At 39.1% G+C, this 14829-nt stretch overlaps 1 protein-coding gene across 1 annotated transcript in view; it reads left to right on the top strand.

The window, feature by feature from the left end:
* PPARG (peroxisome proliferator-activated receptor gamma) overlaps positions 1 to 12596 on the top strand; it is a 24637-nt gene extending 12041 nt beyond the window's left edge. Inside the window, exons 5-6 of the mRNA XM_010192885.1 lie at positions 3854 to 4304; positions 12144 to 12596. Coding sequence (XP_010191187.1) covers positions 3854 to 4304; positions 12144 to 12391 — 699 coding nt within the window. The 3' untranslated portion in view covers positions 12392 to 12596. The remainder of the gene's footprint in view (positions 1 to 3853; positions 4305 to 12143) is intronic.
* The last annotated feature ends 2233 nt before the right edge of the window (positions 12597 to 14829 follow it).

The raw sequence follows: 14829 nt of genomic DNA, 5'->3' as shown, positions 1-14829 counted from the left end.
CCGTTTTCCTTCTCCTTCACCAAAGGTTATCTTCCACACTGTCTGTTAAAGGTGGCTATCAGCTGTCAGGATTTGGTTGCTACAGTATGCAAGCATCCATATGGTAGCATTTTATCATAGCATATTATCAGTACTAGCTGAATCTTTTTCTTAAGCATCAAATGATTCCCAGTACCAACACCATCACTAGCCTGAACTATTATGCTTATTCTTATGATTCTCTGATGACTTCCTGCGTTTAACTGCATTATCTTGGATCAGATCAGTACTCTGTGTTGGTACTATTTGAATTCTAGGAGAACATACACAAAAAACTTTGAAAAGTAAGGAACAGAGGTATGTGTATTTGTGGGTTGCTTTGGGAACTTCACTGTCAGCACGTCTTTTGTATCAGTGAGAAGACTGATAAATAAGATGTGATAATTATGGCAGGTTTTAAGTTTTGTTGCTATTTTAATTCCTAAAGAGCAAAATAGTACTCTAAAACTTATAACTTAGTCTGATATATTTTCTAGAATCATTGGCAGAATTTTTTTTGTCAGGATTACAACAGAGACTGTGTTTTATTTTCTGTAATAATTTCAAAGACAGGAGAGAATCTGGAGGTATTTTAGGCTTGCTTGCTCTCTTTAGAGGCAGTTAAAATCACTATTTACATATTGTCCCTAATTTGTTTGCACCCCTCACATAAAAACTTCAGATATGGTGGCCACTTAAAATTTGAGTAACTTTTCATCATGGAGTACATAAAGTTTGGACCTGCAGAAAGCTGAGATGCTAAGTCCATTGAGGGTTACTGCTTTTTCTGTGTCTTTCTGCAGTTCCCTCTCTGTAGCATAGGTTACTGGGAAAGAATTAATACACCAATTTAGGTTTTTTAAGTGTGTCCTTAATAACGATGTGCCTGTAATGGGAAACAGAATAGAAGTGGGGTGCGTAACTACATGTCTTGTTTACTCCTCTTCATCCTAAAGATGCCACCAGGAGCCTTGCTCCTTTTGCCGACCGCTGTTCACTGTGCCCACTCTGGAATGTGACAGATATTTGGGCAGGGTTACCTGTGGTGTTCTTGTCTTCCGTTTTTCCAAACGTGTGTTTAGAAATCCGGGAAGTTTGCTTCTGAGGTCCCAAGTGCATCCCCAAATCCTACTTTTGCTCTGGAAGGTTCTATGAAGTTGTCATAGGAATCAGTTGGCCTGTGGTTTGCTGCTCCGCTGTGCTGGGTACTTAAACATCTGGGCTTACGCATCTGGCTCACGTCTGAAAGCTGCACTAATGCAATGCTCATGCAGCAAATACAAAATGTGTCATCAGTGACATTCTCCGTTTTTACTGAAAGTTTTAAAACTTTGCCAGATTATAGTATGGCAATAAAACAGAATTCAATGTTTTGTTGCTGCAAATTGTCAGGTTTTAAAAAATAATACCGAAAGGGTGATGCTCAGTATTGAATTATTACAACTTTTGTGTTCTTTGAACTGCAATGGACTTTGTGCTCTCAAAAGTAAAGCTTTTTTACTGTAGGCACAGTTTAGATTTATGTTATGCTTTAATCGCTGTATCATCTGCACTAACTTAAAATGATTGGATGTGCTGAGTGTGTCAAAACTCAAATGACTAACTCCTCCTATTCTGGGACATGCAGTGCTCATTTGACATAAGATTCTACTCACGAAGCTCATCTGAATCATTGTATTAAAAATGTCTTTAGCTATTTTGAACTCTTTCTTGATTTTTATCTTCAAGTGTCACTAGACTGGTGGCACTGTATGGTCTTTCTAAAGCACAGGTACATGTACAGAATAGGTTACTTCTTGTACTTGGTGCTTCCACTTAAGATTTTCCAGAAAGAAAAGAAAGGAATTATCTGCTAGTAAAAAACCATGCATTTTAAAAACCTCTGCAGTTTTGTTATTCCACTGTTTTGCATACACACGCACATACATATGTACAGATATGTATAAAATGTTTTTTTCTGCTGCCAAAATAACATTACATCTTAAAAAATACCTTATCCTCCTGGCTTTTCTCAGTGCGGTGTGTTGTTGTTTCAGTTGTTTCACACTGAAATTCCAGTGCAAGTGGAAAAGCAGTGCCATACCTCAGAGTCTATTTAACTGAGTCCGATGAGCTGGGGCTGTGTTTGCCTGTGCTTACTGCGAAGGTGACAGCACTGGTTTCGTTGCTCTTGTAAGCAGCACAATATTGATTTAACTAAACCACTTTGAAAGATGAAATCTTGTGCAGATGCTATTATTCCAGTTCCCAGACAGACCTCTGCTTTCCAAGCAGCAGCACCAGACTGTCCAGTGTCAGCCCTCCCTCTCTTCTGATGAAGGGTGGGAGCTTTGTGTCCGACCCAGCCCAGAACGGACAAGCAAAGGCTTTCACCATCCCCGTCTGCAAACAGGGGGAGATGGGAGCAGCAACCTGCAGCTGATGAGTCGTGATAAGCAGCTGGGGGCAATATCCTCCTCAGAAGGCAACGCCAGGCTCTAAAGAACAGAGCTATTTGCAGGTTTTAAAATTCCATAATAGCCTAAAACAGGTTTAACACTTCAAAACAGGCTCAATCAAATCAGAATAGAATTTTAGGAGTTTCCAGAAGCTGATTCTGTGGGAGAGGACCGCTGGCTCTGTATAGGAAGGCTTGGGTTATTTTTTAATGTGTTCTGCAGCTTACAGTGAATATAAAACTAGGAGAAAGAGCACCCGTATGAAAAAGGCAGTAGAATCTGTAATCATAAAGAACCTTAAATTTTAAAATGCATTTCTTTAGTCCAATTGTTGATGCATAATTCCTTATATTTAATTTATCAAGTATGTTAACAAACTTATTAATATCAGTAGATAGTTGTCCAGTGCAGCAATGAACTCTTTAGTCATTTGTCCCCTACAGAAAAGATTCTTCAGATAAATTCAAGAAATGGTCATTTAACCACTTCTTTAAAACCAGGAGCTTCTTCTGCATATTCTGAAACAGATTGTCTCCAGATCCTAATGAAAGTTTTCCAGGCACTACTTTTTTCTAATCTGCTTTCAAAATGAATTTACTCCAGACAGGTTTATTTCACAGTCAGCCTCGTTCTTGTGTTCTGAATTGTGCTGCTGTAGTTTGTATCACGTTACTTGTGTTTTCTTTCCACTGGCAAGTTGCTCGAGTTTAAATATATCCTGACATTGTTATTTTTAAAGGAATTAACAGCAAAAAGTTAAATGTATCAGGTAATCAATACCATCAGGTTGATATTACTTGAAGCACTTTCTAAAAGCATAGAACTTGAAAAGAACACGACAGTACGTGAAGTAATAAAAATGTGCATACGCTCTCTTGCTACAAAAAAGAAGTAACATCATAGAAGTACAAACACGGCACTGCACTGCACACTTACTGGATTCTGTTTTATAGAAGCCAGTAAAATTCAGGTAAAAGGAGAAACATTTTAATCTTTTATTAATAAACCTTCCAGACTTTGAATTCTGCTATTACAGAACTTCTGTAAAACGAACAAAGGCAAAAATCATGGATATTTAAAAATCGTGTTCCTTACCCCCCTTCCCTAATTATTAACAAAAAGTATCAGCCAAGATCCTATTTTTAGACTGTGGATTCACAAGCATGTGAGAAGTCCATAGAGGCAACTTGTCCTTTCTGTCAATCTTTTTAACATCGTGAGGCTATTTGCTTTAATAGGTTTGTGAAGATTTAACCTTTTAGGGTCAACTACCCTTGATATATATTCCTCATAGATTTCTAAGTGGTTTTTGATGAGTTATACCTCCAAACTCTACTTCAATTTCTCAGGAGTCAAAAGTTCATGGAAAGTAAATTGTCTTTTCCTTTTATTTTTAGCCCTTTGTTATTTATGACATGAACTCTTTAAAGATGGGAGAAGATCAGATCAAGTGCAAGCACGTGTCCCCGCTGCAGGAGGAGAACAAAGAGGTAGCAATTCGCATTTTCCAGCGCTGCCAGGTCCGCTCAGTGGAGGCAGTGCAGGAGATTACAGAATTTGCCAAGAACATTCCAGGTTTTGTGAATCTTGACCTGAATGATCAAGTAACTCTCCTGAAATACGGGGTCCATGAGATCATATACACTCTCCTGGCTTCTCTGATGAATAAAGATGGAGTTCTTATATCTGAAGGACAAGGATTCATGACACGGGAGTTTCTGAAGAGTCTGAGAAAACCTTTTTGTGACTTTATGGAGCCCAAGTTTGAGTTTGCTGTGAAGTTCAATGCACTGGAATTAGATGACAGTGACCTGGCAATATTTATAGCTGTCATCATACTAAGTGGAGGTAAGTGCTGGCTTATTTAATATGATATTTTAGATAATAGAACCAACACTTCTCATTCCTGTCCAAACAGCGAAGTGCTCAGCATTGCGGGGTGGGAGTGAGTTGTGCACACATAGTTTTCATTAGTTTTCAGCTTTCTTGATGTTTGCCTTATTTTCAGTTTCAGGCAGAAACTGAAAATGTAAATGACCTGATATTAATGATAGTGCTGAAAATGCCTGCTGAATCAGCAGTTTATTTAGTGAGAAAACAAAACCAGGACTATCTTTCTGAAAACAGGAAGGGTGGAATTTCACTGGCAAGAGCTTCTAAAAGTTAGAATTCTGCATGAGGATTTTTTAAACCTGCAATTAGACTGTGTGGCTTGCTAATTGTACACAAATAGCTTTGACTCCATAACAATTTCAAAATACATGTGGCATTTGGCTTGCAGGATTTTATGGTGGGGTTTTTTTAATTGTTGTTCTTGTTTTTTCTTTCGTGCAACGTTTTCTTTGCCTTCAAAAGGGGAGGGGAAAGAATGCATTTCTTAGGAAAATGATGGTCTCCTAATGCCTGAGAAAAGCAAGCATTACGTGTCTGCCCTGTTCAGGTTTCCTAAGCTGTTCTGTTTGTGTTACTGTTGATGCATTATGCTTTGAGCAAACCATCAATCTGAAAGGCCAGGTATCAGGCTAGATGCATTCTAATACATCATTGAAAAGACACTGAGTTTTCAGCTGTTTTGGAGGCAGGCAGTACGTCCTATCTGATTCTGAGGTGATGTAGCTACTAGATGTTGTGAATTAGTGGCTGCTACCCAGATTTAGTCCACTTAGAAACCTTTCCACTGAGAAACTGAGAGATTAGAAAAAAAACATGGGTCAGATTGAAGGTCTTTTACTTTGGCCAATACAATCAGGTTACTGATGTCACACAAAGACTATTTTACCCCACTGGTCTGTGTGTATTTTGGCTTAGAATGGTGCTGCAGATACCAATGGGAGGAATGTGCTGAACGTTCTGAATTCAGATCCTCCACAAAGCAATGCAGAGTATTTTGTTATTAGATTATGATTAAGCAATCAAACACAACACCCACATGCTATTGTTCTAAAACCAAACCCTTTGTTGAGAGTGCATTGTTACGTATAGCTTCATTTAAAACCATGTACAATTACTTCTGGCATTGTGTTTCGTTCAGTGGAAATGTGGTATCACAATATGGTTTATTAGACTAACTAAATCCACTTCAAACAAGTGCAGTTCCCAGAAGACATTTTCTTGTGCAAACCTTTGCAGACAACAATCCCTGAGGACTCTGAATTAATTCAGGAAGGGAAAATTCGTTATTGCTATATTTTCGGTTGGCTTTGATCGGGGAGGAGATATGATATGAGCATATTAGGGCACTACACAAAACATGCCAGTAATTTGCATCTTCTAATATAATGAAATTTGACAGATGAGCGACAAGCCTCTCAAAATCCACTCCTAATTGAAAAAAGGGAACTTGCCACCTGAAAAGCTAGGTCTGCTCTGCTTCACTGACGTTTGGTTTACATTAGAGGAAATAGGTATGGTGCAACTAATCTTACACTTCAGATCACAGGAGGACAATGATCGGGGGAAAAAGGACTACACTGAACCAGATTTATCCACAAGACTTTATCTTAGGAAAAAGTTGTAAATGCAGATCTGTAAAGAACCACCTGAATTTTAGTAATTAGTTCTTAAATAACTCTGAAGAAAATCCATATAAATACCCTGTGTGACCTAGTCTGGGTGATCCTGCTCTGGCAGGGAGGTTGGACTGGATGAGCTTTCGAGGTCCCTTCCAACTCGTAATATTCTGTGACTCTGTGAAATATAAATCAGTCCTTTCTAGAAAAATCCTTTAACTTCTTTATTAAAAAAACCCCTCTCACTATCTTTATTCAGGATGAATTTTGTTGTTCAAAAAAGTATGATTGCTTTTCGTTAAAAACTGAGTTTCTATTTTGAAAACAACAAAGCTTTGCTGCCAATTAGAGAGTGGCTTTTATAATGGGATTTGCAGTCAGATATGATCTATATTGAACTGCGTGCATTCTGTGGGACTATAGTATCTTGCGTGGTATGGAACTGAAATCCTGTTTCTTAGATCCTCTCGCTCCTGTAAGAGCTATGTTCTTACAGAACTTCATTTCTGCAAGACCTGTTTGAGTACCAAACCAGGATGATTTCACTGAAAACAGGATTTCAAAACCAGCTCGTGTTACCTCCAGGACTTTTCTAGCTGCAGGAATACTCTAATGTTTAAGTCGCTTCAAGAAATCCTATGTACAAATATCTTAGGAGAAAACCACTCTGTGAAACAAAGCAAAGGTCCCAGCAAACGCCCTAATTCTGAGTGGCTCTGTCATTGCCCAGCTAAACTCTGTCAGTTCTGCTGGCTCCGCGGGCGCTATCTCTTCTGCAGCGCTAAAAAGGAGAGAGAAGGGGAAAGGAAAGAGAAAGACCATTCCAGCTGGAACATCACATGTAGAAAGCTTTTCATTGTGAAGTAAGGGTTTGAAATTCACCCAAAATGGCATAAAACAGTTCAGCCTTTTGATATTCACAGAATCACAGAGTCACAGAATGGCTCGGTTGGAAAAGCCCTCTGAGATCATCACGTCCAACCGTTCCTGTCTACCCCCTAAACCATATCCCTAAGTACCTCGTCTACCCGCTCCTTAAACACATCCAGGGATGGTGACTCCACCACCTCCCTGGGCAGCCTGGTCCAGCTTCTGACGACCCTCTCAGTAAAGAACTTCCTCCTTATCTCTAACCTGAACCTCCCTTGGCACAGCTTGGTGCCGTTTCCCCTTGTTCTATCCCCCATCACCTGGGAGAAGAGCCCAGCACCCACCTCTCTCCAAGCTCCCTTGAGGCAGTTGTAGGTGGTGATGAGGTCTCCCCGCAGCCTTCTCTTCTCCAGGCTAAACAAGCCCAGTTCCCTCAGCCGCTCCTCATAAGGCTTGTTCTCCAGACAACAATTGAAACAATTGAGTTATGTGTCAAAAGGCAAAATGCCTATATAACAGTAATAAGAAGCTGACAAATTAACTAGAACAGCAGCAAAATGAAAGTGCTCCCACTTCCACAGCCAATCATTTTATCATTTCTGAGCTGTCAGTGTAGCCTTGCTCTGTCTCAATAATTCCAAATGTTACTCTGAACTCATTATTACAAAGCAAATTACAAAGTACTTTAAAATAATACTGTAAATGACACATGAATTCTGGTATTCTGAATATAATGTTGATGAGACACAGAGACTGTGTGTGTGAGCACTGGGATATTTCCTTGTTTTTACTAAAGAAATGCTTTAGTCCATTGAGAGCAATGCCAAACTCTGATTGCAACATTCTTTTACTTATGGTAAGTTTGAAAAATACGCTTTGGTAAAATGAGGTCTGGTAAATTTTTTTTCAAGGAGATGTCCTTCCTCTCTGTGGATTCTTCTGTGCCACTAAGGCACAGCCTCAGCCAGCAGTGAGTGCTATGGTATACGTGTTAAAGAACGTGGGGCATCTTCAAAAATGCTATGGATACTTGAGCTGAAAACGAAGTCTATCATAAGAAGAAGGTTTAAGGGGAACAAGGATGATGTCTGTGTTTGGGCAGGAAACGTAATAGTCCAAGCCTTATTTGGATAATCCACATTTATAGACAGAGTAAACTCACTCAAACAGGTTGTAGTCAAACAAAGAAGAAGCTCAAAGGGTAATTTTTCACTACGTTTACGTATCACGGATGGACTTGCACTTTTTCATCTTATTTTCTGCAGCGTTTTGGATATAGTGGTGTACGGGAATTGTCAGAGTATTGTAAAGGCCCAGAATCTGTTAGTCAACAGGAAGTCAAGCTAATATTTGAATTCAGAAATGTTTCTGTATTCACTTTTGCTGTTTTCTGAGTGTGTTCTTCTCAGTAAATTTTGAGCCATGAATCACTGCTGCTTGCTTAAACGTTATATTGAATAATTATGCTACAGTCTTGAGGTCAGCAATATTTGAAGTTTTAGCACTGAATGGTACCAAGAAATAGTTCATATTTGACTGCTACACAGATCCTGCTGCAGCAAACCTCTTCAAACAAAGAAATTCTTCCTGAGAAGATGCAGAGCTGCAGATTATCACTGGGGACTTTGAACCAGAGTCCTGGTGACTCAAATGCATGTTACAGTCTCAGAAGAAAAAACCTCAAATTGCTGAGTCATATCTGCCCCAGCAAAAGAAGTAGCACAGTTGTTCAGTCAGCCATATATATTGGCCTGTTTTATCATAGTAAGATTTCAGAATGTGTATTCAAATGCATAATGCATATAACCGAAGCTATTAACATATGGAGGCAGAGGTAAAGGCATGTAAATGGCTATTTCATATGTGAGGAACAGGAAAAATGAAATTATTGTTAGGAACAATGAAAAAAAAGCATCTGACTCGGTAAGTAAATAAACAAACAAAACATTTTTCCCTGAGATAGCATAGAGTATCAATGTACACAAAGCCATACCATTGACAGTCAAAATTCAGAGGCCGTCAGCCTTTCCCAGTCGCTGTGAACATTTTCTTACTTGGAGCAGCTTCCTGCAGAATTTTTCAACTAAACAAAACAGTCATGTGTCATTGAATGAAAGCCTAAAGAAAAAACAAATAAAGGAAAATAATAATAAAAAATGTGGCACTCTCAAAGCATAGACTGAGTGGATGAAAGGGAGGTCGCAAATTGCACATTAAAAAAGCTAAACTTCAGTCACCAATCTTCTGTAGCAGAGGGGTTTAAAAGTGGTGTCCGGTTCACTTTTAGGGAGCTCTCACCTTAATAATTTCAACTCTCTCTCCTTTGACCTTCTGTAATCTAATTTCAATGCATTGAAACAATGTCCTGCTACAACTCGCTTGGCTTTGTCTTTCACTTCCCTCCTCGGGTCCCTTTGCAGTTTCCCCTGTGAGCTCTCAAACAGCAATTCTGCCTGTGCACAGACCTCCACCACAGCACCACGACTACTTCACTCCCATTCCATTTCTTCCTGTTCTCTACCTAAATTTTTCTCAAGGCTTACTGTTAATTATTTCTTTTGTATTTTTTTCCACAAGCCACATCTATCTACAGCTCCTTGCTGCACAAAATACACCTTTTGCTACAGCAGCCCAATGAATCTGGCACATCTTAACAACTTGGACTATACCACAATACCTGTATGTTAACGCTTTTGCCTCTTATTTCCCTTTTTTTTTCTGCTTTAGATACGTTTCTTGGAACACAAAAGGCATTTTCCTCTGTAAGAAAATTTTACTGAGAAAGTATAGCAAACTGTCAACACCCAAAAAATAATGTCCATATCCTGAAGTTCTTATTCATGAAAAAATCCCTCTTGCTTTCAATGGGAATTTTCCTTTCTCTTGAATTGGCTTATTTAACAATGACCTCTTATGATCTCGTAGGCTTTTGTCATCGTCATCTTTTCTGACTCTGGTTCCACTGGGTCACTATAAAACCGTTTCTAAAGGAGCTTGAGGATTTTGAGCACTTAAGTCCCACTGAACTTCAATTGGCCTTGGGCACCCAAATTTGGGGAGCTCCTTGGTAAGTCCCAGTCTCAGTACTGATCTCCAGGGTTCGTCTCCTGGACTCTGAAGTTGCACTGGGGAACACAATGTTTGAATTTGGTTTCACTTCTGAAAAACTCACACCCTAAAAATTCCCACCATAAAAGAAGCAGGGGGCAAATGGAGATGAATCTCAGAGGAAATCAAGGCCACAGTCGTTGTGATTTTTTATATCTCTGTGCACTGAGTCATACCCGGTTAGTTCAGAGTTCATCTGCAACGCAGAAGTAAAATTTAAAGCTGTCGCAACCCAAAGCCAAAATTATTAACAGCTTTGAAGTGCTGAAATTTGGGAAGTTTCTGAAAGAGATAAAGAAAGAAGCCAGGTTTTGCAGCACATGTATTTAGGTAATCTAAAAATAAAGTTCTACTATTTAGAAAAAATTCTCTAAGAATGTTTCAAAAATGGCTTGATAACATTGCCAGAGGAAATTATGAAAAGGAGGTGCTTGTTTGGAGACGATTTTCTGCTTGCAGGTATTTGCTTACAGACTTGCTGAGCCATCCTCCGTGCTATTCTCGGTTGAATGGTATAAGTAAGCGATCTCTACAGGACGAGCACAGCTCAATTAGCATGAAATACCACAGGGAAAGAGTGGCCAAGTGGGTCACCGAGTCCGGCCACCTACAGCTGAAAGCAGCCACGTCATAAAACCACCGTCAAACAAATACCAAGCTCCACATTCAAACTCGCAAGGATTCCTATTTCTGAAAAACTATCCCCAGACCTCACCTTTCTGAGAGGAAACTACCCTGTTCTAATCAGTGACCCACATGTACTCATGGCTTCTGGATACTCATTTGTTTTCATGCCAACTTTGCCTTTTAGTTTACACTGCAATTTTTGCCCTGTGAAGTAAAACCCCCACCTATTTAGAAAGAGCTTTGGTTTTTCTCAGTCTTGTTTCTAGTATACAACACAAACCAAGCTGAGTTAGTAGAACTGGATGCACAGAAAGGTTATGAAGATAACAGGAAATAACACCATATTTTTAAAAATTTTAATATAGAACAGCATCTTGTCCTTTCTGAAATGGAAATATTGACTTAGAGAAGTAATTTAAGGCTAGCTATAGGCACTGCTTGTTATTGATCTGCCTATGAAATTAATTTCATAGCTACACAGCAAATGTTCTTTAAATTATAGAATGTTTTTTTCATGGAGTATTCTGATAATCAGGATGCATTACCCAGTATAAAGCAGTTTAGCAGTAACAAATTACTGGGGGTCACTATCATATGTGAGGATTTAATAATACTAAACAACTTTATTGACTTTTATGGCTGTAGAATCAAATAATTATTACCTCAAGTTAGAAAACAAATGTTACAAATTACGTTAGGTAACAATTGCAACCATTTAAGAAGGTACTTGGGGACAAACTGAAGTAACAGAACAGTTATTATTATGGAAGATAATAATACTTGTCAAAAAAGAAAGATTTTGCTTTTTACCAAGGAATAAGATGTGCCAAAGATAATCCCGGACTCTGGCAGCTGTGGCAGTGAAAGTAGCTGACTTTGGTTGTAAACATTCATCCCAGATTCCTCCATATGGAGGAGAGCTCTCTGCTGGCATCAGCCCAGAGAAGGCATTTTCTGTACAAGCCACATCTCTCAGTGCCCTGCTGCCATCAGCATCTGTGGCTGAGCTGAGGAGCTGATGCTAAAAGCTGTCGTGAGACTTCTTAATGTGAGACTTCCTAATGTGAGACTTCTTCCTCACTGGAACTTGGGTGTGGAAAAGAACTAAACCTGTTATTTTAAAATCTCCCAGGTTTGTATGACTGCAGAAGTTGAATTTAGGCTTTTTTTTTTTCTTTTTAATATCGATACATTAGCATCCATCTGAGTATATGTTGAATTTCCAGAAGTTAATTACATGATACGGACTGTTTATCCCCCAGCTTTATCTTACTCGTCCTTTCCACAAACACTCCCAGCTCACTGTGGAAAATGCACTGTAGTATTTTATAAACCTGCACCCCACAAATGCTTTAACTGTTTCTAAGACAAGCTCTAAAACTTCTTTGAGCAAATTCCAGTAAAATCTTACAAATAATTACATTAAGAAATTGTCAAACAGTTCTCAGGAAGTGCTGTGCTTAAATGCTTAATACACTAAGAAATCGTGAAGAAATCCAAACATGAGGTTGATATGTCCATATTCTTACATCAATTACAGCATAAACTTACAACTTCCAATTTGTTTTCCTAGATCGCCCCGGTTTGCTAAATGTGAAGCCCATTGAAGACATTCAAGACAATCTGTTGCAAGCTTTGGAGCTCCAGCTGAAGCTGAACCACCCAGAATCATCCCAGCTGTTTGCAAAGTTGCTGCAGAAAATGACGGACCTCAGACAGATTGTAACAGAACACGTGCAGCTGTTGCAAATCATAAAGAAAACGGAGACAGACATGAGTCTTCATCCACTCCTACAAGAAATCTATAAAGACTTATATTAATGTCCATAGTAGTTCGAATCCTCTGACATAAAGTATGTTCTTCAGATTGCACTATTTCTTTGAGGGAAAACTTTGCATACCTAAGAAATTACTGTGAAACAGCATTTAAAAAGAGAGAGCTTAGTATAGTAGATCTATTTTATGCATATTGTTTATAAAGACACATTAAAAAAATTACTTTTAATATTAAAAATATCTATATCATTAAATTGTTGGCAGTATTTTCAGAATTAATTTTTTAAACTATCGTATTTCTTAAAATTGCTTGTCCAGTATGATTGATGCTTCACTACAGTTGGTTAAGCATGCAGTTACATTTTCAACTTAAAAATAAAAATCTTACTCCTTAAACATTTCTAGGGAAACGTTTTAAGTATGATGCTCGATTTTGTGCTCCCAAGGCAGCAGTAAAATGACAACGAAATTGAATCACAGGTTAGTGTAACTCCCTATGTGAGCTTCAAAGGCAAAAGTTGCAGATGTTAGCTCCGACAGTATTTGTGCCTACCAGAACATAATTTTCCACTGATAGAGTAGTGTAAAGAGGTCCTAGTGTAAGTAAGAAGTGGGCCCACCATTTCTGGGCCAAACCAAAAACTACCTGTTACTTCTAGAATGAGTTAAGGACAGGATGTGCACTGCTCATCACTCCTAGGGAGTCTGATGGGGCCTCTGCTCACGCTGGTGGGAGGCAGCAGAGCAGGAGCCTGTGTGGATGCAGATACAGATGCCACTGGGGCACACACGCAGCAGCTCGTGCCACTGCAGCTTTCAGTCACTCGCTTGAGTCTGGAGTTGGAACAGGTTTGTGTAAACCACTTGGCCTGAGACCTTCCCAAAGTATTTAACAAGCTATAATTGGACAACATATTCAGTCAAAAATGTCAGGGAACGTTGTAATAGCGTGACTCCTCCTAAACAAAAGCAAGGTTTGAATTCATTCTGTAAAACATAAACCTACTGTAATGAAACCCCTACTATGTTGGTTTGACTTGAGCTATCATTGTTTTCACTGGGAACAAGAATGCTTTGAAATGTTCACTGCTGTTGAGATAGTGCATTTTCTTATGTATGTTGCTCTATAATGTCACCTAAGATTTTCACTGGGAGCAAAGCATAGGAGAGTGAATAAATCCAACAGAAGGTAAATTTACTTACACTATCATCTGTTGGTATTCTCGGTACTGATGTGAGATTCCCTTGGACTGACATTTAGCCTGCCCACATTGACTGTGAATGGACTCCTGACAAAGTCAAGCTGCTCTGATCCACACTGGTGGGCCAGGAGAGGGAATGTTGGGGAAAAGAAGCCACTAATTGCAACACATATATTGAAGTAAGGAGTGGTCCCCAGTTGAATATCCTTAATTTCCTCACCATGTCCACGTTTTATTTACGTAGCAAAAAGTGTGCCTTAAACTTAGTGAGACAAATTCAGTGGTGATAAGTGGACCAAGAGGTAATGTAAGTGTATATATGATTTCAGAGAGTATAAATTGGCCTTATTTCCAATGTAGACCTTAAAAACCTAAGTTGGTGCAAACTGCGCAGTAAAGAGGCTGACAGAGGCAAATATTAAAATAAGTCCTTAAGCTCATGACTTCTACACCTAAAAATGTTTCCTACTGCTTATTTCAGATAACCTCTGGGCCTATGGTCAGTAGTAAGCAGTATGCCCACCAGGAAGTCTGGAGAATTGGATCAGTCAGCCTCAAGGTTCAAAAACCAGAGGTGAAATTGCCCTGAGGTGAAGTCAGTCTGAGGCTCAGTTGAACAGCTTTCATCTGCAGTGAGATCATTTCAGGTAACTTAGAAATGACTGCCCTAGAGCAAATGAAATACTGCATGTTAATGCTCCAGACTGCAAGATTCCTGCACATTTCAAGATAGGCACATCATGCTAGCTGAGCATCAGGTCCTGACAGGAATTACACGCACACTAATCTGTGGTTGTTACAATGCAACAGAAAATATTCTCTCTCCTCTTGTTTTAAGTTGTTTTCCACTGGACACTGGCCATTTGAAATGTTGCCATCTATCACTTAGTGGGAGAACCTCTATTTAATTGCGGAGTTCATCCCCTCCTGTAGGAGGACATATCAAAGATTAACTGGCATGGAGATGGACCACAGCTCTAACACTGAATTCCTACAATAGTAACACACAGCAGAAACTATTAATCTGAGCCTGCAGTTCTTGTACAATCCAATTTCACATTGGCTTCACTAGAAACGAGGGTTCAGAATTAGTTTTAAATAAAGATGAATTCTAGGGCATGTCCTCATTTAAGTAATTATTCGAAAATGACAGTGGAAGAGATGCACTGACAATGAAATTAAATTTGTAACTTTGTTACGGGAAAAAATGCTGTGTAACCAAGAAGGACATGAACTCAAAGAGCTTAATTCTACCTTCTTGCAAGTGGTAACAGCTTTGAA

The sequence above is a fragment of the Mesitornis unicolor genome, unplaced genomic scaffold (genome assembly GCF_000695765.1).
Source record: "Mesitornis unicolor isolate BGI_N332 unplaced genomic scaffold, ASM69576v1 scaffold13499, whole genome shotgun sequence".
NCBI classification, from domain to species: Eukaryota; Metazoa; Chordata; class Aves; order Mesitornithiformes; family Mesitornithidae; genus Mesitornis; species Mesitornis unicolor.
The sequence above is the reverse complement of the archived record's forward strand: the minus strand, read 5'-3'. Positions and strand labels throughout refer to the sequence as shown.